Source organism: Coregonus clupeaformis, chromosome 16 (genome assembly GCF_020615455.1).
Source record: "Coregonus clupeaformis isolate EN_2021a chromosome 16, ASM2061545v1, whole genome shotgun sequence".
NCBI lineage: Eukaryota > Metazoa > Chordata > Actinopteri > Salmoniformes > Salmonidae > Coregonus > Coregonus clupeaformis.
The window spans coordinates 13,700,763-13,726,733 of NC_059207.1; the positions used below are offsets into that span (position 1 = coordinate 13,700,763).

At 44.1% G+C, this 25,971-nt stretch overlaps 1 protein-coding gene across 2 annotated transcripts in view; it reads left to right on the forward strand.

The window, feature by feature from the left end:
• Nucleotides 1-25,971, forward strand: part of LOC121584452 (DNA repair protein XRCC4) — an 82,936-nt gene that overhangs the window by 14,060 nt on the left and 42,905 nt on the right. For both annotated transcript variants that reach the window (XM_041900336.1, XM_041900335.1), the window contains exon 4: nucleotides 19,683-19,849. In XM_041900336.1, the coding sequence (XP_041756270.1) occupies nucleotides 19,683-19,849 (167 nt within the window). The remainder of the gene's footprint in view (nucleotides 1-19,682; nucleotides 19,850-25,971) is intronic.

Here is a 25,971-nt window from a genome sequence, read left to right on the forward strand (position 1 = left end):
CCTGGCATGCTGTCAATTAACTTCTGGGCCATATCCTGACTGATGGCAGCCCATTCTTGCATAATCAATGCTTGGAGTTTGTCAGAATTTGTGGGTTTTTGTTTGTCCACCCGCCTCTTGAGGATTGACCACAAGTTCTCAATGGGATTAAGTTCTGGGGAGTTTCCTGGCCATGGACCCAAAATATCAATGTTTTGTTCCCCAAGCCACTTAGTTATCACTTTTGCCTTATGGCAAGGTGCTCCATCATGCTGGAAAAAACATTGGTTGTCACCAAACTGTTCTTGGATGGTTGGGAGAAGTTGCTCTCAGAGGATGTGTTGGTACCATTCTTTATTCATGGCTGTGTTCTTAGGCAAAATTGTGAGTGAGCCTACTCCCTTGGCCGAGAAGCAACTCCACACATGAATGGTGTCAGGATGATTTACTATTGGCATGACACATGACTGATGGTAGTGCTCACCTTGCCTTCTCCGGACAAGCTTTTTTCCAGATGCCCCAAACAATCGGAAAGGGGATTCATCAGAGAAAATGACTTTACCCCAGTCCTCAGCAGTCCAATCCCTGTACCTTTTGCAGAATATCAGTCTGTCCCTGATGTTTTTCCTGGAGAGAAGTGGCTTCCTCGCTGCCCTTCTTAACACCAGGCCATCCTCCAAAAGTGTTCGCCTCAATGTGCGTGCAGATGCACTCACACCTGCCTGTTGCCATTCCTGAGCAAGCTCTGCACTGGTGGTGCCACGATCCCGCAGCTGAATCAACTTTAGGAGACGGTCCTGGTGCTTGCTGGACTTTCTTGGGCGCCCTGAAGCCTTCTTCACAACATTTGAACCTCTCTCCTTGAAGTTCTTGATGATTTGATGAATTATTTGATAAATGGTTGATTTAGGTGCAATCTTACAAGCAGCAATAACCTAGACCTGCACAAGGCTGGGATGGGCTACAGGACAATAGGCAAGCAGCTTGGTGAGAAGGCAACAACTGTTGGCGCAATTATTAGAAAATGGAAGAAGTTCAAGATGACGGTCAATCACCCTCGGTCTGGGGCTCCATGCAAGATCTCACCTCGTGGGGCATCAATGATCATGAGGAAGGTGAGGGATCAGCCCAGAACTACACGGCAGGACCTGGTCAATGACCTGAAGAGAGCTGGGACCACAGTCTCAAAGAAAACCATTAGTAACACACTACGCCGTCATGTATTAAAATCCTGCAGTGCACGCAAGGTCCCCCTGCTCAAGCCAGCGCATATCCAGGCCCGTCTGAAGTTTGCCAATGACCATCTGGATGATCCAGAGGAGGAATGCGAGAAGGTCATGTGGTCTGATGAGACAAAAATATAGCTTTTTGGTCTAAACTCCACTCGCCGTGTTTGGAGGAAGAAGAAGGATGAGTACAACCCCAAGAACACCATCCCAACCGTGAAGAATCGAGGTGGAAACATCATTCTTTGGGGATGCTTTTCTGCAAAGGGGACAGGACGACTGCACCGTATTGAGGGGAGGATGGATGGGGCCATGTATCGCGAGATCTTGGCCAACAACCTCGTTCCCTCAGTAAGAGCATTGAAGATGGGTCGTGGCTGGGTCTTCCAGCATGACAATGACCCAAAACACACAGCCAGGGCAACTAAGGAGTGGCTCCGTAAGAAGCATCTCAAGGTCCTGGAGTGGCCTAGCCAGTCTCCAGACCTGAACCCAATAGAAAATCTTTGGAGGGAGCTGAAAGTCCGTATTTGCCAGCGACAGCCCCGAAACCTGAAGGATCTGGGGAAGGTCTGTATGGAGGAGTGGGCCAAAATCCCTGCTGCAGTGTGTGCAAACCTGGTCAAGACCTACAGGAAACGTATGATCTCTGTAATTGCAAACAAAGGTTTCTGTACCAAATATTAAGTTCTGCTTTTCTGATGTATCAAATACTTATGTCATGCAATAAAATGCAAATTAATTACTTAATCATACAATGTGATTTTCTGGACTTTTGTTTTAGATTCCGTCTCTCACAGTTGAAGTGTACCTATGATAAAAATTACAGACCTCTACATGCTTTGTAAGTAGGAAAACCTGCAAAATCGGCAGTGTATCAAATACTTGTTCTCCCCACTGTATCTCTGTTACATACATACATACTGTCTGTCTGTCCTCTGTCTCTGTCTCTGTCTCTGTCTCTGTCTACTGGTCTTTCAGTCTGTCTACCTGTCAGTCTGTCTACCGGTCTGTCTGTCTGTCTTTCTACCTGTCTGTCAGTCTGTCTACGAGCTGAGATTAGGAACACACTCTTAAAGGGAGTGCTCCTAATCTCAGCTTGTTACCTGTATAAAAGACACCTGTCCACAGAAGCAATCAATCAATCAGATTCCAAACTCTCCACCATGGCCTTGACCAAAGAGCTCTGCAAGGATGTCAGGGACAAGATTGTAGACCTACACAAGGCTGGAATGGGCTACAAGACCATCGCCAAGCACCTTGGTGAGAAGGTGACAACAGTTGGTGCGATTATTCGCAAATGGAAGAAACACAAAATAACTGTCAATCTCCCTCGGCCTGGGGCTCCATGCAAGATCTCACCTCGTGGAGTTGCAATGATCATGAGAACGGTGAGGAATCAGCCCATAACTACACGGGAGGATCTTGTCAATGATCTCAAGGCAGCTGGGACCATAGTCACCAAGAAAACAATTGGTAACACACTACGCCGTGAAGGACTGAAATCCTGCAGCGCCCACAAGGTCCCCCTGCTCAAGAAAGCACATATACAGGCCCGTCTGAAGTTTGCCAATTAACATCTGAATGATTCAGAGGAGAACTGGGTGAAAGTGTTGTGGTCAGATGAGACCAAAATCGAGCTCTTTGGCATCAACTCAACTCGCCGTGTTTGGAGGAGGAGAAATGCTGCCTATGACCCCAAGAACACCATCCCCACCGTCAAACATGGAGGTGGAAACATTATGCTTTGGGGATGTTTTTCTGCTAATGGGACAGGACAATTTCACCGCATCAAAGGGATGATGGACGGGGCCATGTACCGTCAAATCTTGGGTGAGAACCTCCTTCCCTCAGCCAGGTCATTGAAAATGGGTCGTGGATGGGTATTCCAGCATGACAATGACCCAAAACACACGGCCAAGGCAACAAAGGAGTGGCTCAAGAAGAAGCACATTAAGGTCCTAGAGTGGCCTAGCCAGTCTCCAGACCTTAATCCCATAGAAAATCTGTGGAGGGAGCTGAAGGTTCGAGTTGCCAAACGTCAGCCTCGAAACCTTAATGACTTGGAGAAGATCTGCAAAGAGGAGTGGAACAAAATCCCTCCTGAGATGTGTGCAAACCTGGTGGCCAACTACAAGAAACATCTGACGTCTGTGATTGCCAACAAGGGTTTTGCCACCAAGTACTAAGTCATGTTTTGCAGAGGGGTCAAATACTTATTTCCCTCATTAAAATGCAAATCAATTTATAACATTTTTGACATGCGTTTTTCTGGATTTTGTTGTTGTTATTCTGTCTCTGTGTTCAAATAAACCTACCATTAAAATTATAGACTGATCATTTCTTTGTCAGTGTGCAAACGTACAAAATCAGCAGGGGATCAAATACTTTTTTCCCTCACTCAAAATGTGAGAGAGAGACTTCCTTTCGGGATCTCAGATAATCGTTCTTGATGGGGAAAGCATTATTTATTTTTTGCGTAGTATGATGCTTCCTATAGGATTGATATGGGCTAGGAAAGTTCCCTGTCCTTTTCTCTGTGTTACATTAGCTCACATTAAAGATTGTACTTATCCATATTACGACAATACATGGCCTTTCTCACTGTGTTGCCAGTATCTATGCTACTGTACTACTGTAGGGTGTCTAAAGGTCCATATCCTGTCTAACCTATTCTATACCAATGATACCACTGTCTCATCTAGCTGTCTCTACTGGGCATGGAGCTGCTCCAACTCCTGCTACTGTGGGAGAAAAGAGGAAGAACAGTGAAATAAACTAAAGGGATTGAAATGAAAATGAATTGTCCCCACCCAGCCCAAAACCAAACATAGATAAAGAAGCAGTGAATACCACAGTCACGTCATTGTTGGCAAACAGTCATATAGTGGTGCCCATGTCTAGGGTGCCGTGGCTTTGTTAGGCAGAATGCATTGATAGATACGCTGCGCGACTTGACTGTTGAGCTTGCCAACCGAAATGGACAAGCTCTGATACAGGTAACACTGCAGGGACATTGTCTAGATGTCTGCTTTACTTAAAGAACTGAAGATAATGTCTTATTACGAACATGTTCAGTGTTGGGCAGAACAAGTACTGGTGAATAACGGAATAATTTCACTCCTATGCCAGACCCCTCTTTCGGATACAATAGTGTCCTCACCAAAAAATGATGGCGTCCTGTTTTGTGTTTCCATTTTCCATTTTTGTGTAGTGGTGCGATGACAGTAATTTGTGTTTGGATAAACCGCTAAACCAACAAAAGCAGACTGAGACAGGGGCCAGAGTGACTGAAAAATAGGACAATTAATACAAATCAAATTGTGTATTTGGTTGCAAGTGAAACAAATTACAAAGAAATAGATACGGCCAGTTCTGTCTGACAATAGGAAGAAAACTGAAAATTAAGATTCCACCTGCTCTGTCTGGGTGTCCATCGCTAATCTCTTTATCGGTGTGCACAACTTGCACTTAGGTATTTGTTAGAGAACTGCATTAAGTTTGACACAGTCTTGCTGGAGTCTTTCTGGTACAATCAGAAATGTGACCACCCATTAGTGTCATCATGTTCCCATGGCTAGATCTATTCCTAAGAGAAACATGTATTCTGTGGCTGCTGGCATATTACACTCATAACAGGAGAGACTTGCATGTCCTCCCCCTGTTTAACACACACACACACACACTAAACTGTTTAGGAAGGCTCAAATGATCAGTCTTTATCAGGACACTGCCGCCTCTAACTTCCCTCTCATTATCTTCGCCACAGCCTCACAGGGCAATCTTTCTGCTAGATGCCCACGCTTCCCATAATAAAGACCCCCTCCCACCCCAAAACACACATATAGTGCGATACGATAACACGCACACACACATGTATGCACACACACACACACACACACAAACACAAACAAACAAACAAACACACACATCCTTGTTTTCCAGAGATGCATTCCATTTTGAGCTAGGAAAGGGGGATATGTCTGTGATTTAATGGTTGTGTGGGCTCCAACAATAGTCCTGTCTGTTGTAATAATGTGTACTGTCTACTAAGTCCTGTCTATTGTAATAATGTTTACTGTCTACTAAGTCCTGTCTATTGTAATAATGTTTACTGTCTACTAAGTCCTGTCTGTTGTAGTAATAATAATAATAATAATAATATGCCATTTAGCAGATGCTTTTATCCAAAGCGACTTACAGTCATGTGTGCATAAATTTTTACATATGGGTGGTCCCGGGGATCGAACCCACTACCCTGGCGTTACAAGCGCCATGCTCTACCAATTGAGCTACTGTCTTCTAAATCCTGTCTGTTGTAATAATATATACTGTCTACTAAATCCTGTCTGTTGTAATAATATATACTGTCTACTAAGTCCTGTCTGTTGTAATAATATATACTGTCTACTAAATCCTGTCTGTTGTAATGTGTACTCTATATTAAGCAATCAGTGGGGTCTACCTTGCAGACTCTGCACCACAGGGTCATTTTCCTTCAAGTTAGTTATAGCACAGTATGGATTAATTGATGAAATCGCTTAACTTTTTGAAAACCAAAGGATGTGTAGATTATCAAATAGACTTTGCCTTTAACATTTTAAAGTTAAAAGAGAATGGGATAGGAGTGAGCTCATTGTGTCCCTGCTCCCAGTGTAACCAGGGTGACTTCAGGACATTCACTTGGGAGTTGGATGCTCCCATAAGGAATGCCTTGTTCCCCTCTATGCGATTCCATTTTCACTGGGGTCATGTCCCTTTTCCTTTGTACTCCAGTCCTACATTCCACCTCCCCTCCCTGCTGCTGACCTTATGGTCTGGCCACTGACTGTCTTGACTAGGCAACACACACACACACACACACACACACACACACACACACACGACACACAGGATTCCCCTCTTACACTGATTAGCACTAGTTTATTGCTCTGATTGGAGCAGAGTGGTGTGGGTGTGTACTGTGGGCACCCACACCCAAAGATCTAGATACCGTATAGAAAAAGTAGGTATCCCAACTCCTATCTTCCCCCCTCTACTTCACCAGGCTCCCTGCTCCTTTCCTTAGGCTATCCCCCACCCCCCCATCTGTGCCTCCCATACTGTGATTCCTCACTATGTTATTGATGTGAGGGGGGTTGACAGGAGAAGCTGGTAAAGAAAAGCCAGGGCCAAGTTTTTCTGAAGTTATCTACCTGGATTTCGCCTATCGGATAGGGTGCATAGAAATAGAATGAATAGAAAATAAAAATACTTTTTCACTTGAATGGGGACTCCCGGTCTATTCATTCTATTTATATGCATTTAATCCTCTCCGATAAAACTGGGCCCTGGCGTATTGTCCTAAACGGTGCTCCGCAAGCCTCCGCTGGCATTTATCTCTGTCGGATGTATAAGACAGGGTAATAATGGAAGTGTGTCTGTGTGATGGGCAAATGGGCACTGTATCGTGGATGGGTGTGCATACAGTATGTTGGCAGTTATGCCTGTATTGAGAGAGCACATGGAACATGTTTTCTTTAAGGAGTTTTTTCATAAAGAGTGGGGGGGATATTCTGAGGGTCGAAGATGTGTTAGTAAATGTGGAGATAGCTGGTTGGGGTAATAAGGCTGGGGTCATAACTGTGTGTGTCTACAAATCGAGGAATGTACGGTATGTATAAGTAATCTGTATGTGAATGGATTATGCATATCAAGGTCATGTATCTAATTTAATAGGACTTTTTACAAACATTTACAAATGTGTGTGTGTGTGTGTGTGTGTGTGTGTGTGTGTGTGTGTGTGTGTGTGGTATCCATTAGCTTACTTCTCAAATCCATGGCTTCTGTTCTCCTTTCCCTATTGCTTACACAGTGTAACTGTAACTCTCAACATGAATCTCAAAGTACATTTGGGGATGTCATGTACTTGGACTGTCCAAGATTCGTTGAAAACATACCTGGTGTAAAGTGTTTCCTTACAACAATTCCTCACAGAGATGCATCTCAATTGTCTGAAGGACCTTCCTCCCCTTGACCTTCCTTCCCTTGTCTCCTTGCTTCCTTTCCGTTATGTTCACTTACAGAAGTAACCAGACAGGTGAATGCAAATCTCCCTATTGAATAGCAAGTATCTATGTGCTATGAAGTGTGTTCATCAGCACTCGCAATATGCAAATGCACAATTCATAAGTTAACACATTCCACATGAAAAGAGCAAGATGGATGCGTTTGCTCTGTCTGAAAGGTTGCCTTGAGTTTTTTTCCCAATAGCCCAGCTCTCTGTGAAAGGGTAGCCTATATCGGTCACACAGGATGGCAGTTCTGGTCCTGCCCAGTTATCTGCCCACATCCTGGCAAGGCCTGGCACAGGGCACAGACTTTGACCTTTTAGCTTTATCACTGCGTCTCAGAAGGGGAAAGAAAGAGTAGCAAGCCTTCATCCTGTCTGTCTTTCCACAGAGACTTCCACAGAAAGTATTTTGCTGTTCGTGTCACTGATATAGACAAACATGATGGGATGTTTCATGTATACGGTTCCACATTTTAACTGCGTTTTTGGATCAACCCCCCTCTCTTCTGCACCTCTTCTAGCGTAATACCATGCAGTGATCCTTTGGGGATTTTCTGAGATGGAGAGATCAACAGTTCCTTTGACGAAGTTCTGAAAGAAAGGCTGTGCTGCTCAACAAGTCTGGAATATGTTTTGTTTTTCACAGTGTGCATCACACACACGCATACACACACACACACACACACACACACAAGCACTCGCACACAAACACACACACTGAGTACGTTTACATGCACAGTAATAATTCAATATACAACTGATTATAGCAGGAGGCAGATTATGCAATATTCATGTAAACACCTTACTCTGCTTATCTTAATCGGCGTAAGGTCAAAATCAAAGTAAGCTTACGCCGATTAAAACAGCAGTTTTTCTGGGCAGTCTTTCGAATTATTAGGACATGTAAACACCTTAATGGGCGTGCCAGCAGTGTATTTGATCTGCTCATGTGCTAGCACCAGCCCGGCGAGCCTCCCTCTCTCTAGTGTGAGTGAAGTGAGTTCAGAACAACTGAATGCATGGATCTTAGAAGTAGTTTTCACATACACATTTTATATGTCCCAAAAACAACATGGTCGCTGCTGTAGAATGTTTATTTTGATTGCCGATTTTCGGCATTTATCAGAGGCCAGAGGTGGATGAACGTACTGCCCTCGTTTGGGTGTAGGGTCTGATCAGAGCCTGAAGGTAAGGAGGTGCCGTTCCCTTCACAGCTCCGTAGGCAAGCACCATGGTCTTGTAGTAGATGCAAGCCTGAACTGGAAGCCAGTGGAGTGTGCGGAGGAGCGGGGTGACATGCGAGAACTTGGGAAGGTTGAACACCAGACGGGCTGCAGCGTTCTGGATAAGTTGTAGGGGTTTAATGGCACAGGCAGAGAGCCCAGCCAACAGCGAGTTGCAGTAATCCAGACGGGAGATGACAAGTGCCTGGATTAGGACCTGTGCCGCTGTCTGTGTAAGGTAGGGTCGTACTCTGCGAATGTTGTAGAGCACGAACCTGCAGGATCGGGTCACCGCTTTGATGTTAGCGGAGAACGACAGGGTATTGTCCAGGGTCACGCCAAGGTTCTTTGCACTCTGGGAGGAGGACACAATGGAGTTGTCAACCGTGATGGCAAGATCATGGAGCGGGCAGTCCTTCCCCGGGAGGAAGAGCCGCTCCGTCTTGCCGAGGTTCAGCTTGAGGTGGTGATCTGACATCCACACTGATATGTCTGCCAGACATGCAGAGATGCGATTCGCCACCTGGTTATCAGAAGGGGGAAAGGAGAAAATGAATTGTGTGTCGTCTGCGTAGCAATGATAGGAGAGACCATGTGAGGATATGACAGAGTCAAGTGACTTGATTTATAGAGAGAATAGGAGAGGACCTAGAACTGAGCCCTGGGGGACACCAGTGGTGAGAGCACATGATGCGGAGACAGATTCTCGCCACGCCACCTGGTAGGAGTGTCCTGTCAGGTAGGACGCAATCCAAGAGTGAGCAGCGCTTGAGATGCCCAACTCGGAGAGGGTGGAGACGAGGATCTGATGGTTCACAGTATCAAAGGCAGCGGATAGGTCTAGAAGGATAAGAGCAGAGGAGAGAGAGTTAGCTGTAGCAGTGCGGAGAGCCTCCGTGACACAGAGAAGAGCAGTCTCAGTTGAATGACCAGTCTTGAAACCTGACTGGTTTGGATCAAGAAGGTCATTCTGAGAGAGATAGCAGGAGAGTTGGCTAGAGACGGCACGCTCAAGAGTTTTTGGAGAGAAAAGAAAGAAGGGAAACTGGTCTGTAGTTGTTGACATCGGAGGGATCGAGTGTAGGTTTTTTGAGGAGGAGTGCAACTCTCGCTCTCTTGAAGACGAAAGGGACATGGCTAGTGGTCAAGGATGAGTGAGGTGAGGTAAGGGAGAAGGTCTCCGGAAATGGTCTGGAGAAGAGAGGAGGGAATAGGGTCAAGCGGGCAGGTTGTTGGGTGGCCGGCCGTCACAAGTCGCAAGTTTTCAACTGGAGAGAGAGGGGAGAAAGAAGTCAAAGCATAGGGTAGGGCAGTGTGAGCAGGACCAGCGGTGTCATTTGACTTAATAAATGAGGATTGGATGTCGTCAACCTTCTTTTCAAAATGGTTGACGAAGTCATCCACAGAGAGGGAAGGGGGAGGGGGAGAAGGAGGAGGATTCAGCAGGGAGGAGAAGGGGGCAAAGAGCTTCCTAGGGTTAGAGGCAGAGGCTTGACATTTAGAGTGGTAGAAAGTGGCTTTAGCAGCGGAAACAGAGGAAGAGAATGTAGAGAGGAGGGAGTGAAAAGATGACAGGTCCGCAGGGAGTCTAGTTTTCCTCCATTTCCGCTCGGCTGCCCGGAGCCCTCTTCTGTGAGCTCGCAATGAGTCGTCAAGCCACGGAGCAGGAGAGGAGGACCGAGCCGGCCGGGAGGATAGGGGACATAGAGAGTCAAAAGATGCAGAAAGGAAGGAGAGGAGGGTTGAGGAGGCAGAATCAGGAGATCGGAGGGAGAAGATATGATAGGATGGAAGAGGAGAGAGTAGCGGGAGAGAGAGAGCGAAGGTTGCGACGGCACATTACCATCTGAGTAGGGGCAGAGTGAGTAGTGTTGGAGGAGAGTGAGAGAGAAAAGGATACAAAGTAGTGGTCGGAGACTTGGAGGGGAGTTGCAGTGAGATTAGTAGAAGAACAGCATCTAGTAAAGATGAGGTCAAGCGTATTGCCTGCCTTGTGAGTAGAGGGGGACGGTGAGAGGGTGAGATCAAAAGAGGAAAGGAGTGGAAAGAAGGAGGCAGAGAGAAATGAGTCAAAGGCAGACGTAGGGAGGTTAAAGTCACCCAGAACTGTGAGGGGTGAGCCATCCTCAGGAAAGGAACTTATCAAGGCGTCAAGCTCATTGATGAACTCTCCAAGGGAACCTGGAGGGCGATAAATGACAAGGCTGCTAAGCTTGAATGTGCTAGTGACTTTGACAGCATGGAATTCAAATGAGGAGATAGACAGATGGGTCAGGGGAAAAAGAGAGAATGTCCACTTGGGAGAGATGAGGATTCCTGTTCCACCGCCGCACTGACCAGATGCTCTCGGGTATGCGAGAACACATGGTCAGACGAGGAGAGAGCAGTAGGAGTAGCAGTGTTGTCTGTGGTAATCCATGTTTCCGTCAGCTCCAAGAAGTCGAGGGACTGGAGGGTAGCATAGGCTGAGATGAACTCTGCCTTGTTGGCCCCAGAACAGCAGTTCCAGAGGCTGCCGGAGACCTGGAACTCCACATGGGTCGTGTGCGCACGGACCACCAGATTAGAGTGGCAGCAGACACGCAGTGTGAAGCGTTTGTATGGCCTATGCAGAGAGGAGAGAACAGGGATAGACAGACACAGAGTTGACAGGCTACAGAAAAAGGCTACAATAATGCAAAGGAGATCGGAATGAAATGAACTAAACATCTGGGAAAGCGAGAGAGCGGGGCCTCCCTCACTTATGTGTCACTGAAACACTCAAATATAACTCTCCCAACTTCCACTTTAGAAATTATAATTGTTGTAAACTACAGATGTTCAATGTTTTCTAGGAATAGACTCTAACTTAGTTTATTCAGCTAGCTAACTTGGTACAGTATTCCTCCGTGAAAACCATCCAGGGCACCGAATCCTATGACGCCATAGCCAACTAGCATGCCAGCCTCCAATAACACGGTTTAGCACCAATACTCGATTACAACAAACCACCAGTGTGTTAAAACGCCAAACAGATCATTTGTGTCCGTGTCTAACGTTGTGTAAAGGTTTGGGTTAGTTTTGATAGTTTGAGTGAGTACGTCGTCAACTTATTCAGCCAGTTAGTTAGCTAGAATAGTTAGCATACTAGCTAGCCATTGCTCTCTGCCAACTAACCAACCCCTCCTATCCACAATAATCACATTATGTAACCATACTCATTGTTTGCATTAATCCTGTGTAACTGACCTTTTGTCTCAAATTGTCTTAGATGGAGCAGGCCCTAGTTCATAAATAGGTTATTTATGCCCCTGCTAACAGGGCATCTTAACCCCCCAGCCCTCCCTTTCGCTACCTGGACAGGGGTCCCAGGACGCCCAGTGACCTGGCCCCCAGGGCTTTAAACACCCACTCACAGGACATTATGGACCCAACATAGCCTAAACACATTACGTTGGTTACTGGCAAGAAGGACTTCTGTCAAGGAAACAGTTTGTCATCAGAATTAGATGGAGCAGAGAAACAAATGTGCACATAATGTTCTTCATAATATAATGAGCTGCAAAACCAACTGAAAACAAGAGGCCCAAAACAGAACAGGAGTAGCCAAGCTGCAGTTGACTTCAGGGCTCACTGTGACTTGTCAGCAATGCTCAGTGTGTTAGTGCACACAAGGGTTATAGTTTACCCCATGCTATTATAACCCCTTCTACTACCCTAACCTATCATTATAGTGATAAATTAAACGGCACATCGTACAGGCAGAGTAATGTGAACCAGGGATGAACCATGGGGTCACAGAGATGTACTGAACTGACTGACACAGCCCTGGCACAGGTGGGAAGGGGGAGATTGAGGGAAGAAGTGAAGGGGGTTGGAGTTAAAGTAGTAACAAAGCCTTACAAAAAGTGTGACTCCGAGTGTGACACATCATTACCTGTACACACACACACACACACTTTATAAACCTTTGCTCAGATTCACCTTTGCGCATTCAAACATGTAATGGACAGTCACACAGACCTGTGCTCAAACACCCTGTAGTTAAACAGCTCTCTCATTTGAAACTCTGCACATGACTTTTATCATCTCTTATTAAGCACACCTACAGTTTCATAGACTCTCAGGCCGGGAGGCTCAGCCTGCATAGGATCCCTCAGTAACATCTTAATTTTTGTCTTATTTTTACGAGGTTGGGAAGCTGTCTTTCAATGTAACATGGGTGGTCTCCTCCGAACACTGATGCCATTAGTGCATTGTTAAAGTCTTGATTTACACGGCCATGTCGTAATCAGCCCTTGTTGTTGGGGCTCTTTCACAACCGTTACATCGGCTGTTTGGCAACACCAATGCCGATGGCAGCGCTTAGGTTAGCAATCACACAAAACAAGGACAGGGAGTCTGAGCTGGGTTAATGTGCATTGTAGTGTTTTAGCTTTGTATTGTCATGTTTTTGAGTGTTGAAAGCTATATAGTTAGTGAACAATAACATATTATATTGTATATTGAAAACAGAAGAGCATAACTTTGTTTATTCAGAAATTAACGAGGCAGAGCTGTATAAATGGCCCTATTCTGCAAGCCAAAGTATTGAATGACATATAAACCAAATCAGTGATCTCCAAACACAATGAAATCCTTACAGGAATAAAACATTGATTTTGGTTCCATGAATTACAAACACTGGCGAAAGGAAATGTAAAATATTGCACAACAGTTGCATTAAATCAATATGAAATAAACAATCATTATGTTTTTCTTAAATAAAATGACTAGCAGAAGTCAGAATAAACTAGCAATGTGCAAGTTATTTAAAAACTGTATAAGAGTGAACTAGCATGGCCTAGTCACAGTAAACATGAGGAACACTGTACACATCTAACTTCTCACAAACCTGTGTTCAGGTGTCCTTCATTTTACTGTGACTAGGCCTGAGTCTTTTCTGATTTCTGCTTTCTTCTTCTGCTTTCTTCTTCTGCTTTCTTCTTCTGCTTTCTTCTTCTGCTTTCTTCTTCTGCTTTCTGCTTTCTGCTTTCTGCTTTTTCTGCTTTTTCTGCTTTTTCTGCTTCTTCTGCTTCTTCTGCTTCTTCTGCTTCTTCTGCTTCTTCTGCTTCTTCTGCTTCTTCTGCTTCTTCTGCTTCTTCTGCTTCTTCTGCTTCTTCTGCTTCTTCTGCTTCTTCTGCTTCTTCTTCTTCTTCTTCTTCTTCTTCTTCTTCTTCTTCTTCTTCTTCTTCTTCTTCTTCTTCTTCTTCTTCTTCTTCTTCTTCTTCTTCTTCTTCTTCTTCTTCTTCTTCTTCTTCTTCTTCTTCTTCTTCTTCTTCTTCTTCTTCTTCTTCTTCTTCTTCTTCTTCTTCTTCTTCTTCTTCTTCTTCTTCTTCTTCTTCTTCTTCTTCTTCTTCTTCTTCTTCTTCTTCTTCTTCTTCTTCTTCTTCTTCTTCTTCTTCTTCTTCTTCTTCTTCTTCTTCTTCAGCAGAGAGGGCGGTGATGATGAGGAGCGTCTACTTTGACACGATCAGGTTCACCGTGCCAGGAGAAAACAGCTGTGAGGCCTGCCAGGACAACTCTGGCCCAGACAATAATTACAAGCATTTAATGAGAGTTTTTGAAGACGCAGGCCTTTATTACAGTGGGTCAACGACCCCAACACAGCCCAGCGAAGATTTAGCACCTCACTACCTTCTGGTTTCCCAACTCATCATGAGGCGTTGCATCCTCTTTCTCTATGGGGGGAATTCAGACCCGAGATACGCGTACGTAAAATTAACTTCATTCCTTTTTCACACACTTTCATCTCTGCACGCGTATTCTGACCTTGAACTTAAGCATGGGGAAACGCATGTATTAATTCTCTCATAATTCCACCACCTTTACATGTGAGGAAACCATTAATAAGGTCCAGCAACCTGTTGGTCCCAAGTGGAAAAACATCAACTTTCTTTTTTCTGATAGAAATAACACCAATTTCCATGCACTGTAAATTACAAATTGATAAGAGCTATTGTTAAGAGTTAGGTAAATGAGTAATCCGTTTGGATAAGGGGATTGTAAATATTAATGACAATTGTTCTAGATCTATTTGACCTTATGATCGGTGGAAACAAGGTGCCAGGTGCTTCAGGTTTCGGGGCTGTCGCTGGGCAATACAGACTTTCAGCTCCCTCCAAAGATTTTCTATTGGGTTCAGGTCTGGAGACTGGCTAGGCCACTCCAGGACCTTGAGATGCCTCTTACAGAGCCACTCCTTAGTTGCCCTGGCTGTGTGTTTTGGGTCGTTGTCATGCTGGAAGACCCAGCCACGACCCATCTTCAATGCTCTTACTGAGGGAAGGAGGTTGTTGACCAAGATCTCACGATACATGGCCCCATCCATCCTCCCCGCAATACGGTGCAGTCGTCCTGTCCCCTTTGCAGAAAAGCATCCCCAAAGAATGATGTTTCCACCTCCATGCTTCACGGTTGGGATGGTGTTCTTGGGGTTGTACTCATCCTTCTTCTTCCTCCAAACACGGCGAGTGGAGTTTAGACCAAAAAGCTATATTTTTGTCTCATCAGACCACATGACCTTCTCCCATTCCTCCTCTGGATCATCCAGATGGTCATTGGCAAACTTCAGACGGGCCTGGACATGCGCTGGCTTGAGCAGGGGGACCTTGCGTGCGCTGCAGGATTTTAATCCATGACGGCGTAGTGTGTTACTAATGGTTTTCTTTGAGACTGTGGTCCCAGCTCTCTTCAGGTGATTGACCAGGTCCTGCCGTGTAGTTCTGGGCTGATCCCTCACCTTCCTCATGATCATTGATGCCCCACGAGGTGAGATCTTGCATGGAGCCCCAGACCGAGGGTGATTGACCATAATCTTGAACTTCTTCCATTTTCTAATAATTGCGCCAACAGTTGTTGCCTTCTCACCAAGCTGCTTGCCTATTGTCCTGTAGCCCATCCCAGCCTTGTGCAGGTCTACAATTTTATCCCTGATGTCCTTACACAGCTCTCTGGTCTTGGCCAGTGTGGAGAGGTTGGAGTCTGTTTGATTGAATGTGTGGACAGGTGTCTTTTATACAGGTAACTAGTTCAAACAGGTGCAGTTAATACAGGTAATGAGTGGAGAACACTATCAGGTCTGTGAGAGTTGAAATTCTTACTGGTTGGTAGGTGATCAAATACTTATGTCATGCAATAAAATGCAAATTAATTACTTAAAAATCATACAATGTGATTTTCTGGATTTTTGTTTTAGATTCCGTCTCTCACAGCTGAAGTGTACCTATGATAAAAATTACAGACCTCTACATGCTTTGTAAGTAGGAAAACCTGCAAAATCGGCAGTGTATCAAATACTTGTTCTCCCCACTGTAAATAGAGGCAAATAAATTGATAAAAGTCACTTTGTCTAAGAGAGATTTACATGGTTATCAAAATGTCACGCCAGGGTAAGGATACACAAAACACAGCCCTTATTTTAAGTGTTTCTAAAATTCTCTATGGGAAAAATGAATGGTAGAAAATCGATTGGAACCATTTCCCTGTTTGACCGCTAGGTTTTATGGGTATTATGACACCTCCACTATAGGGCTCTATATCGTAAAAAAATCATGAAAACAAAAATGTGCTTTCTGGTATTCATTTAAGGTTAGGGTTAAGCATAAGGTTAGCAGTGTGGTTAAGGTTAGAGTTAGGTTTCAAATCTGTTTTTAAGAAGATAAATTGTAGAAATAGGCGGGGTTTATGACTTTGTGGCTGTGAGGCCTGAATTTCCGACTTGGAAAGTATCAAAGTCAACCAATAGGAAGCTCTACGCAAGTAACCTAATTTTAACTCAGAGGTTCCGAGTTTCCGACTTGTCATGAATACACCATCTGGCAAGCCAAAATAGTTATTGAGAAAGCACGGTTAACTTGCAAGCACCCCTTTTGAACAAGCTATATCCCAAGATTGACCTCTCTTCTTTTGTCCTCCGAACAGCCTCAATTCATTTGATGTGTTTGATACTGTTCCATTTATTCAATTTTAGCCATTACAATGAGCCCATCCTCCTATAGCTCCTCCCACCAGCCTTCTCTGGTTAGCTAGCTACCAAATGTTATCATGGAACAATGCTAGATAGCTAGCGGAACGTTATGTAAAGCTAGCTACATTTACTAGTGAAATATTGGGAGTCTATCTATCTAGCTAGCTAGCTAATTAAATATTAGCCTGTTAGCTTACGTTAGCTATCTATCGTTAACCGTAACCTCGTCCCTAGGCTCAATTGCTACCGCATCTGGTGGATGCGTCCTTGTTGCATTATTGCTAGCTGACCTTCTAATCTCGTTCACCAGACACTTCCTCGGGATGAGGTTACTAGCTAGCTAGTTAGCAGCTAACCGAGGACAGTTCTACAACTGCAAACATCATCAACAAACGCTTTGCTGTGATTTTATCTGCCTTGACTCCACTTGATGTGACACAACTCCCAGCTTTCCTCCCTTCCTCCCACCAGCATCCCACCCTCCCAGTCTGGGATGTCTACAAAAGTCTTCAAGCAATCAAGGACTGCAAAGCACCTGGCCCAGACCTAATACCCCAGAAACTGTTGAAATATTTTGCCTGTGAGTTCAGTACTCCCCCATGTCACAGTCTCTCCAAATACTCAGAAAAAGCAAGCTGGTCTGCTCATTGGTAGCTACAGTTTTCAGCAAAGCATTAGACAAGGCTAACCACACTACTGTCATCAAAAATATCCTGTCAATGGGGCTGAGGCCTAAAATAGTCTCATGGATTTGTGACTTTATCTCTGTCAGGATACAACGGGTGCGCTATCGTGGTGGCCTATCTGAATGGGAGTCCCTCACATGTGGGGTGGCCCAGGGGACCCTCCTTGACCCTGTCCTTTTCCTTGCCCTCATCAATGATGCTGTTCATGAAGCTGCCAACCATGTGTGGAAATATCTTGATGACATGAATATGCTTGAAACCAAGAAACTGCAGCAACCATCATCAATGCAAAAGCAACTGGACGAGCTCAGCACCTGGACCACTACCAATGACATGCTTCTCAATGAGAAGAAATGTGTAGCGATGCATGTCACCTTCTCTGAAAACCCACCCCCTGCACCACCCCTCTTCATCAACGGTGTCCCCTGTTAGAGACATCAAAGTTCAGGGTGCTGGGTCTCACTGTCAAGCAGGACCTACGCTGGAACAGCCAGGTTGACACCATGACCACAAGCACCAGCAGGAAGCTGTCCCCCCTCAGCGCATTAAGCACTTCTCTATAACCACAGCAGACCTATTGTCCATCTACATCGGCTACGTAAAACCAGTTCTGGAGTAGGCTGTCCCTGGCACCCTGGCCTCACTCAAACCCTGACTGCTCAGCTGGAGCGGGTCCAGACGAGAGCCTGCAGAATATTTTTGGGCGGGTCGTACACCAGCTTCCGGGAAGCCCTCAAAACCCTCGGAATCATGTCCTTGGAGAGCAGACGGGAGCAGATCAGTCTGACATTGGCTAAACTCCCAGTTTGCAGACTGCCTCCCCCCAACCAGACAGCAGATTACTGGACTGAACACTCCTGTGAAACGCACAGGCCGCTATCCGAATTCTTCCATTCTATACTTCACTGAACTGATCAATGCACACACCATATAGCTCAGGGGCCTTAAAGAACTCTAAAGATGTATTTTCTAAAGCTGTCAACCCAAACCTTGTGTTTTGCTAGTTTAGGATATTACTATTTGATCATTATATGTGATTGATTTTATAATTGTAAATATATGTACAATTCAGTCTATGACTGTGAGAATCCCATAAAACCGACTACTAGCCATGGCCTAACTAGCTAGCTAGTTAATTCATCCAGCTAGCGCCATCTGGTATTTAGACCACTTCATAGAGAGGGAAAGAGTGACAGAGCGGGAGGGTGGAGCTGTGTGTTATGTCATTCAGTTAGCTACTCCAGCAACCTTGACCTCAACCACATCACAATCTTTGACAACATATTAGCTAGCATTACCCAATTGATGTGATGGAGTTACTCCTGTAGCTACAATTCCACTTTGTTACAGCTACATGCACTAGTAAGGACCATCACAGGTCACTTTGCCATAAATATTTTAAAGGTAATTGTTTGGATGCTTATAGGCTTGTAGCTATGACCCAGACAAGTGCCCATTCGTAGGAGAGTGAACGACGGGAGATGGCTAGCCAGGAGCGGAGACGGCCCCCCTCAAGCTGACAGGTTTATAAGGAACACTCACTGTACCACCAGTCTGTCTCCTTCAGGAAAGAACAGCGGGCTACCTCATTACCTGAGAGAGTGAAGTTTAGAAGCGGGGAGTGTGTTCAGCATGTTACAGAAAGAGAGGGAAATGCAGTAAACCAACTCCCACCCTGTCTCTGTCTGATGACCTCACCTTGGCACAATTTGATGACTTATTTTCCTATCCTTGTTGAAAGGACATGCCCTATATTTGGCAACTCCCTGTCTATGTGCTTAGATCAATGGATGTTCACTGTGTGCATGTACAGACATTCCTGTTTTTGTGTTATTGTTAGTGTATAAAAACAGAGTGATGATTATGGGACGCCTCATTATGACACGTCAGTCAAGAGCCTCTAGGAGGTACAGTACTGTAGCTAGATGTGTGGATGTGTCTGCACCAATGAATTAGGTTGAATGTTATACCTTTTTTACAAGGAGTGGGGATGGTGAGGGGGACAAGAGAGGAGACGAGAAAAAGCTTGGAACATTTATTTTCCCTCTTCAATCTCATCTCCTCCTTGCCTTTCGCTTCCCTTTCCCTACATCAGTCCCTCTCGCCAAGGAGGAAGTGAGAAGAAGAGAGAGAGAGGGAGCTTTGGAACTTTAAGTCTTGTCTTCAAGCCACCGAGGCCTAGATCCTCAAAGTCTAGTATCTCCTCTAAACCCCCTCCGTTCTGATAAACAACTGAGTTCCTCTTGGGGCTGAGAGGCTGCTTCCTTGCTGCTGAATGCCTGTCTGGGTGGGTAGAGAGCTGGGTACTTGTTCTGTAGTGGGCACTAAAGCGATAGTAGTGAATCCCACACTGATATCGTTTCCTCACACACACCACACACACACTAACACTTTGTACAAACACACAGGCACACACTCAAGAAGAGAACTTCACTTAGTCTTGTTCCCCTCTTTCTTTCTGTCTGTTTCTCTCTCTCTCCCTCTACTTTCCCAAACATCTCTCTGTCTGTTGTATGTTTCTATGTGTAGGTGAGCGTGGGTGCGGTGGAGCTGCACCCTGCCCCTGACCCTGTGGAGCTCAACAGGGAGATGATAGGCCACACTCTGGAGCACAGCGCTGACCTGGAGGCAGAGAACAGACGGTTGCAGGAGAAGAACCAGACACTCCGGCAGGAGCAGCAGCACATCCTTGCAGAGTAAGGACTGTGTGCGTGTATGTCTGCACGTGTGCATGTGTATGTTTAGAGTGAGGGCACAAAAAAAGGAAGTCACTTTCTACTTTTACGATGCAGTCCACTTGTCTGTGAGTTGTTGTGCATGTGCTCCTCATCTTAGGTCTACTCCCTATCCCTCTCCAGCGGCTCTTTCCCCTGAGACTCAACAATGACATCATCACTCAATGACATCATCACTAGCCACCCAAGTGAGAGGAGAGAATTTCCCACGTCCAGGCCACAAAGATGACTGGGGATTTCTGGGAATTGAGTTCAATAAATTAATTAATTATTTTTTCCCCCTTTTCTTTTCTTTTTTTCCCCTCCCTGATCCCTTGAGTAGCTGAAAAAGCCAGACAGTAGAGTGGCTCATGTCTGGCCAGGGTAGGGCACATCATCATCCCAACAACACCAACCCAAAGTTATTTCACTTTCAATTCAATTCAAAATGGCTTTAAAGCAAGTTAAATAAACTATTCACAAAAGTGAGAAGAAACAAAACATTTTAAAAAATAGAAAGAAATGTACAGTAAACATTGCACTCATAAAGGTTTCAAAGGGATAAAGACCTTTCAAATGTATTATTACATTATTGCACATAGCCTTTCTTCTCTCGAGAGCCAGGTATGCCTATGGCGGCCTCTCTCACGGAGTCTGTACATAGTCTGTACATAGTCAAGGTGATGCTGTAGGCCAGGGTTCCCCAACTGGCGGCCCATGGGCCGCATTTGGCCCGAGGGTGATTTTATTTAGCCCCCCAATGCATAATAGAGAGATGTGATCATATACATATGTAAGCAAGGTTTGAAATGATTATGTTTTAGTAAAATATATCTGTTTTGGGCTTCTTGCGGTCAATTTCTATTCTACAAATTATTTCTAATTATGTTCCTGCCCCCTGACCATCCGCTCAAGAAAAAGCTTGGCCCCCTCGGCTGAATCTAGTTGATGATCCCTGCTTTAGGCCCTCGTTGGTTGGGGACAGAAGCAGATGATCTGCAAACAGTAAACATTTGAGTCTAGTAAGGTCAGGCCGGGTGCTGCAGACTGTTTTAGTGCCCTCGCCAATTCATTGATATATGCATTACCAGTCAAAAGTTTGGACACACGTACTCATTCAAGGGCTTTTCTTTATTTTTGCTGTTTTCTACATTGTAGAATAATAGTGAAGATATCAAAACTATGAAATAACACATGGAATCATGTAGTAACCAAAAAAGTGTTAAACAAATCAAAATGTATTTTATATTTGAGATTCTTCAAAGTAGCCACCCTTTGCCTTGATGACAGCTTTGCACACTCTTGGCATTCTCTCAACCAGCTTCACCTGGAATGCTTTTCCAACCGTCTTGAAGGAGTTCCCACATATGCTGAGCACTTGTTGGCTGCTTTTCCTTCACTCTGCAGTCCAACTCATCCCAAACCATCTCAATTGGGTTGATGTTGGGTGATTGTGGAGGCCAGGTCATCTGATGCAGCACTCCATCACTCTACTTCTTGGTCAAATAGCCCTTACACAGCCTGGAGGTGTGTTGGGTCGTTTTCCTGTTGAAAAACAAATGATAGTCCCACTAAGCGCAAACCAGATGGGATGGCATATCGCTGCAGAGTGCTGTGGTAGCCATGCTTGTTATGTGTGCCTTGAATTCTAAATAAATCACTCAGTGTCACCAGCAAAGCACCCCCACACCATCACACCTCCTCCTTCATGGTGGGAACCACACATGCGGAGATCATCCGTTCACCTACTCTGCGTCTCACAAAGACTCAGAGGTTGGAACCAAAAATCTCAAATGTGGACTCATCAGACGAAAGGACAGATTTCCACCGGTCTAATGTCCATTGCTCGTGTTTCTTGGGCCAAGCAAGTCTCTTCTTCTTATTGGTGTCCTTTAGTAGTGGTTTCTTTGCAGCAATTCGACCATGTAGGCCTGATTCATGCAGTCTCCTCTGAACAGTTGATGTTGAGATGTAAAGCATTTATTTGGGCTGCAATCTGAGGTGCAGTTAACTCTAATGAACTTATCCTCTGCAGCAGAGGTAACTCTGGGTCTTCCTTTCCTGTGGCGGTCCTCATGAGAGTCAGTTTCATTGTAGTGCTTGATGGTTTTTGCGACTGCACTTGAAGAAACGTTCAAAGTTCTTGAAATTTTCTGGACTGACTGACCTACATGTCTTAAAGTAATGATGGACAGTCGTTTCTTTTTGCTTATTTGAGCTGTTTTTGCCTTAATATGGACTTGGTCTTTTACCAAATAGGGCTATCTTCTGTATACCTACCTTGTCACAACACAACTGATTGGCTCAAACGCATTAAGAATTAACTTTTAAGAAGGCAAACCTGTTAATTTAAATGCATTCCAGGTGACTACCTCATGAAGGTGGTTGAGAGAATGCCAAGACTGTGCAAAGCTGTCATCAAGGCAAAGGGTGGCTACTTTGAAAAATCTCAAATCTCAAATATATTTTGATTTGTTTAACACTTTTGTGGTTACTACATGATTCCATATGTGTTGTTTCATAGTTTTGATGTCTTCACTATTATTCTACAATGTAGAAAATAGTATAAATAAAGAAAAACCGTTGAATGAGTAGGTGTGTCCAAACTTTTGACTGGTACTGTATGTTGAAAAGGGTGGGGCTCAAGCTGCGTCCCTGTCTCACCCCACGGCCCTGAGGAAAGAAATATGTGTGTTTATTGCCAATTTTGACTTGTTTGTGTACATTATTTTTTTATATTGTATGTTTTCCACTCAACACCGCTTTCCAACAATTTGTATAGCAGACCCTCATGCCAAATTGAGTCAAATGCTTTTTTGAAATCAACAAAGCATGAGAAGAATTTGCTTTTGTTTTGGTTTGTTTGTCAATTAGGGTGTGCACAGTGTATAAAGTGCCTTCAGAAAGTATTCATACCCCTTGACTTTTGTTGTGTTACAGCCTGAATTCAAAATGGATTAAATATTTAAATAAATTCACTCATCTACACTCAATACCCCATAATGGCAAAGTGAAAACATGTTTTTAGAAATCTTTGCAATAAACCACTTCTCCAACCTTTTTGTCCATATAACAAAGAACCAAGCGCAAACCCATATACAGTACATGATCATTTGCCAAACCCAATTATATTGGATGAGCTACAGGAGAAAATACAGACCCTCCAACCCAAAAAGGCCTGTGGTGTTGATGGTATACTTAACTAAATAATAAAATATACAGACCACAAATTCAAATTGGCTATTCTTAAAGTCTTCAACATTATTCTCAGCTCTGGCAACTTCCCCAGAACCAAGGTCTGATCATCCAAATTCACAAAAGTAGAGCCAAATTTGACCACAGTAACTACCGTGGAATCTGCGTCAACAGTAACTTCTGAAAAATCCTCTGCAGTATCCTCAACAGCAGACTCCAACATTTCCTCAGTGAAAATAATGTCCTGAGCAAATGTCAAATTGATTTCTTACCTACAGTAAATATCGTACGACAGACCACATATAGTGCCTTCAGAAAGTATTCATACCCCTTAGCTGTGTTCGAATACCCATACTAACATACTGTATACTACATACTTAATGAGCATATACTATATACTATTAGTTCATTTTAGTATACTGTAGGTGAACGGTATCCTTTCAGTTGAGCATACTAGCGCTACGCCTGTCTACCGGAAGTTGATGCTGTTGTTACGCAACCTCTTGCTAGCTTGTTAGCATAACAAATTACTAGCTAGACATTTTACGTCTTTGGGTGTGTTCGTAAATTCAATCTGGAGTGCCAGAGTGCACTCCTGCCGTTTGTAAATTCAGAGCGTTGTCAGATTGTCTGTTCGTAAATTCAGAGCGTTTCCCTCTCGGAGCGTTCAGAGCGCACACTGGACGATCTGGCCGAGGAGTAGGGTTGATCCGAGCGTTCTGACTATCACAACGGCAGGCAAGCACACAAGCTAACTGGCTAGCTACTTCCAGACACAAATGAGAGAACACCTCACTCTGACCATTTTACTCGCCCTAGCAAAGCTGGTTAGGCTGTTTTCATGTTATCCAGAGCGTTGATGACTGTAACTGTGCTGCTGGCAACAATTTAATTAAGCTTTTTTGCCTACGTTTACTGACACCGGCCATATTCAATGGGTGTTGAGCATTCGTAAATTCATCAGTTATTCTGCGCTCTGGCACACTCAGATGAGAGTGCCCTGAAATTGGAGTAGATAGCCAGAGCGAATTTATGTCCATTTGAGAACGAACAACGACGATACAACTTAGCTAAGAATAACGTGAATAATCAAGTCAATAAACGTTGGGTAGTTAGTTAGATATCATATAGTTAATATACTGGCAAGTTTGATGTATTAAGTAGCCAACTAACATTAGGTAGCTAGCTAACATACCAGTACCTAGTACTGCTGTAATGATATGCTATGCGGTTCGTAAGGATAGCATAGCCAAGAAATTGTCAGCCACCATAACGTGTAGCGTAACTTATTTGAAAAGTCATTACTTTATTACATTGCTCAACATTTTCTTAACATTTGTCATAATTAGTTAAAGCAATGAATTTGTATTCGCTCTCGTCGGACTTCGGCTGCATATTTTCCACCATTTTCTTCAAATCTGAAAACGTTGTGAAGCAACTCCCATTTTCTGAAGAATTGCATTATGGGCCTTAAAGGCACGGAAATAGTGTCCACTGCTTGTATACTTTGTATTTTGTCTAATGTAGTACGACTTCCGGGAACTTTCGGCATACTAACTCTATCCATACAATGACAAATAAGCATACTACATACTCAATTTACGTCTCAAATAGTATGGTTAGTACGGTTAGTATGAGTATTCGAACACAGCTCTTGACTTATTCCACATTTTGTTGTGTTACTGAATTCAAAATGAATTACACACAATATCCCATAATGACATTTTTACAAATGTATTGAATACAGAAATAACTATTTTACTTAAGTATTCACAACCCTTTGCTATGACACCCCAAATTGAGCTCAGGTGCATCCAATTTCCATTGATCATCCTTGTAATTTACCCTGCCCCCACCCCCCAATGGACGTCTATCATTGTTACAGTTGTAAATATGTGTATCATTCTTTATTTTTATACTTTTTTTGGGGCGAGGGGTTGCATTTATTTCTCACACAGAATAGAATAGGTCAACTTTTGTACTATGGGGGATAGTAGATTGACATAGGCTAGTGCTTTTGCTGTTCGTTAGGGCTACGCATCTTTTGGCTGACAAAAAGTAAATGTAGACAGTTCTTCCGATATCTTCAATATGCACCTCGGAATTGGATAAGGACTCGCACGGTTGCGTCCCTGATGTGTCTGTCTTCACTTGTAGCCTGTGAGAAAGACCCGATAACATGATTGAGAGCCCATGTGAGTGAGAGGTGCTTTGGAGCGCGCAGCACTCAGGGAGAAGGGCACAACTCAGCACTCCGGGCCAAGGGCACAACGGCCACTGGCCTCAAAAGGCATTCATTTTTTTAGGGTGCATTACGGCCACACAAAGGGGATGCCGCCGTGAAATACGAGGCATTATCAAGTACTTGTCAAATTGTGAATGAGAGACAGCCTGTGCAAGTGTGTACAGCCTGTCCAAAAAACAAAGCAGGGCTCATGCCTTTCAAGCGACTTTTTTCAAATCATCATTAGAGTTGCATCATGCAGCCTTATAATGTATTAAAAATCGAAACATACAGCCCAGCGTTTGTAGAACAACTAAAGTTACATAAATAACTCTAAATTAAGCATGAAGGAGTACCTATTCCTTTGTAACCGCTCAACACAGAATAGCCGCATGTGCGCACTCCCTCAAATCGTTTGGAGAAAATATCCTTTCTATTTTATTCAGCTTTGTTCAATTGTATTCTTCATACTATAAAATAATAACGGAATTCTAAGAAAATCTTGTTTGCTAAATGAACTAGTGTTGCCCAGAGCCATTTGGCATAGCCACATCAGGGCTAACATAAGGACAACTTAGAGTATGCTATTCTGTTCTTCTGAAATAGACTACATTTTCTTCATATCATGCTTCTTTAGACCTGTCTAAAATAAATATTGGATTTGTTGTGACGGCGTAGGCTAGAT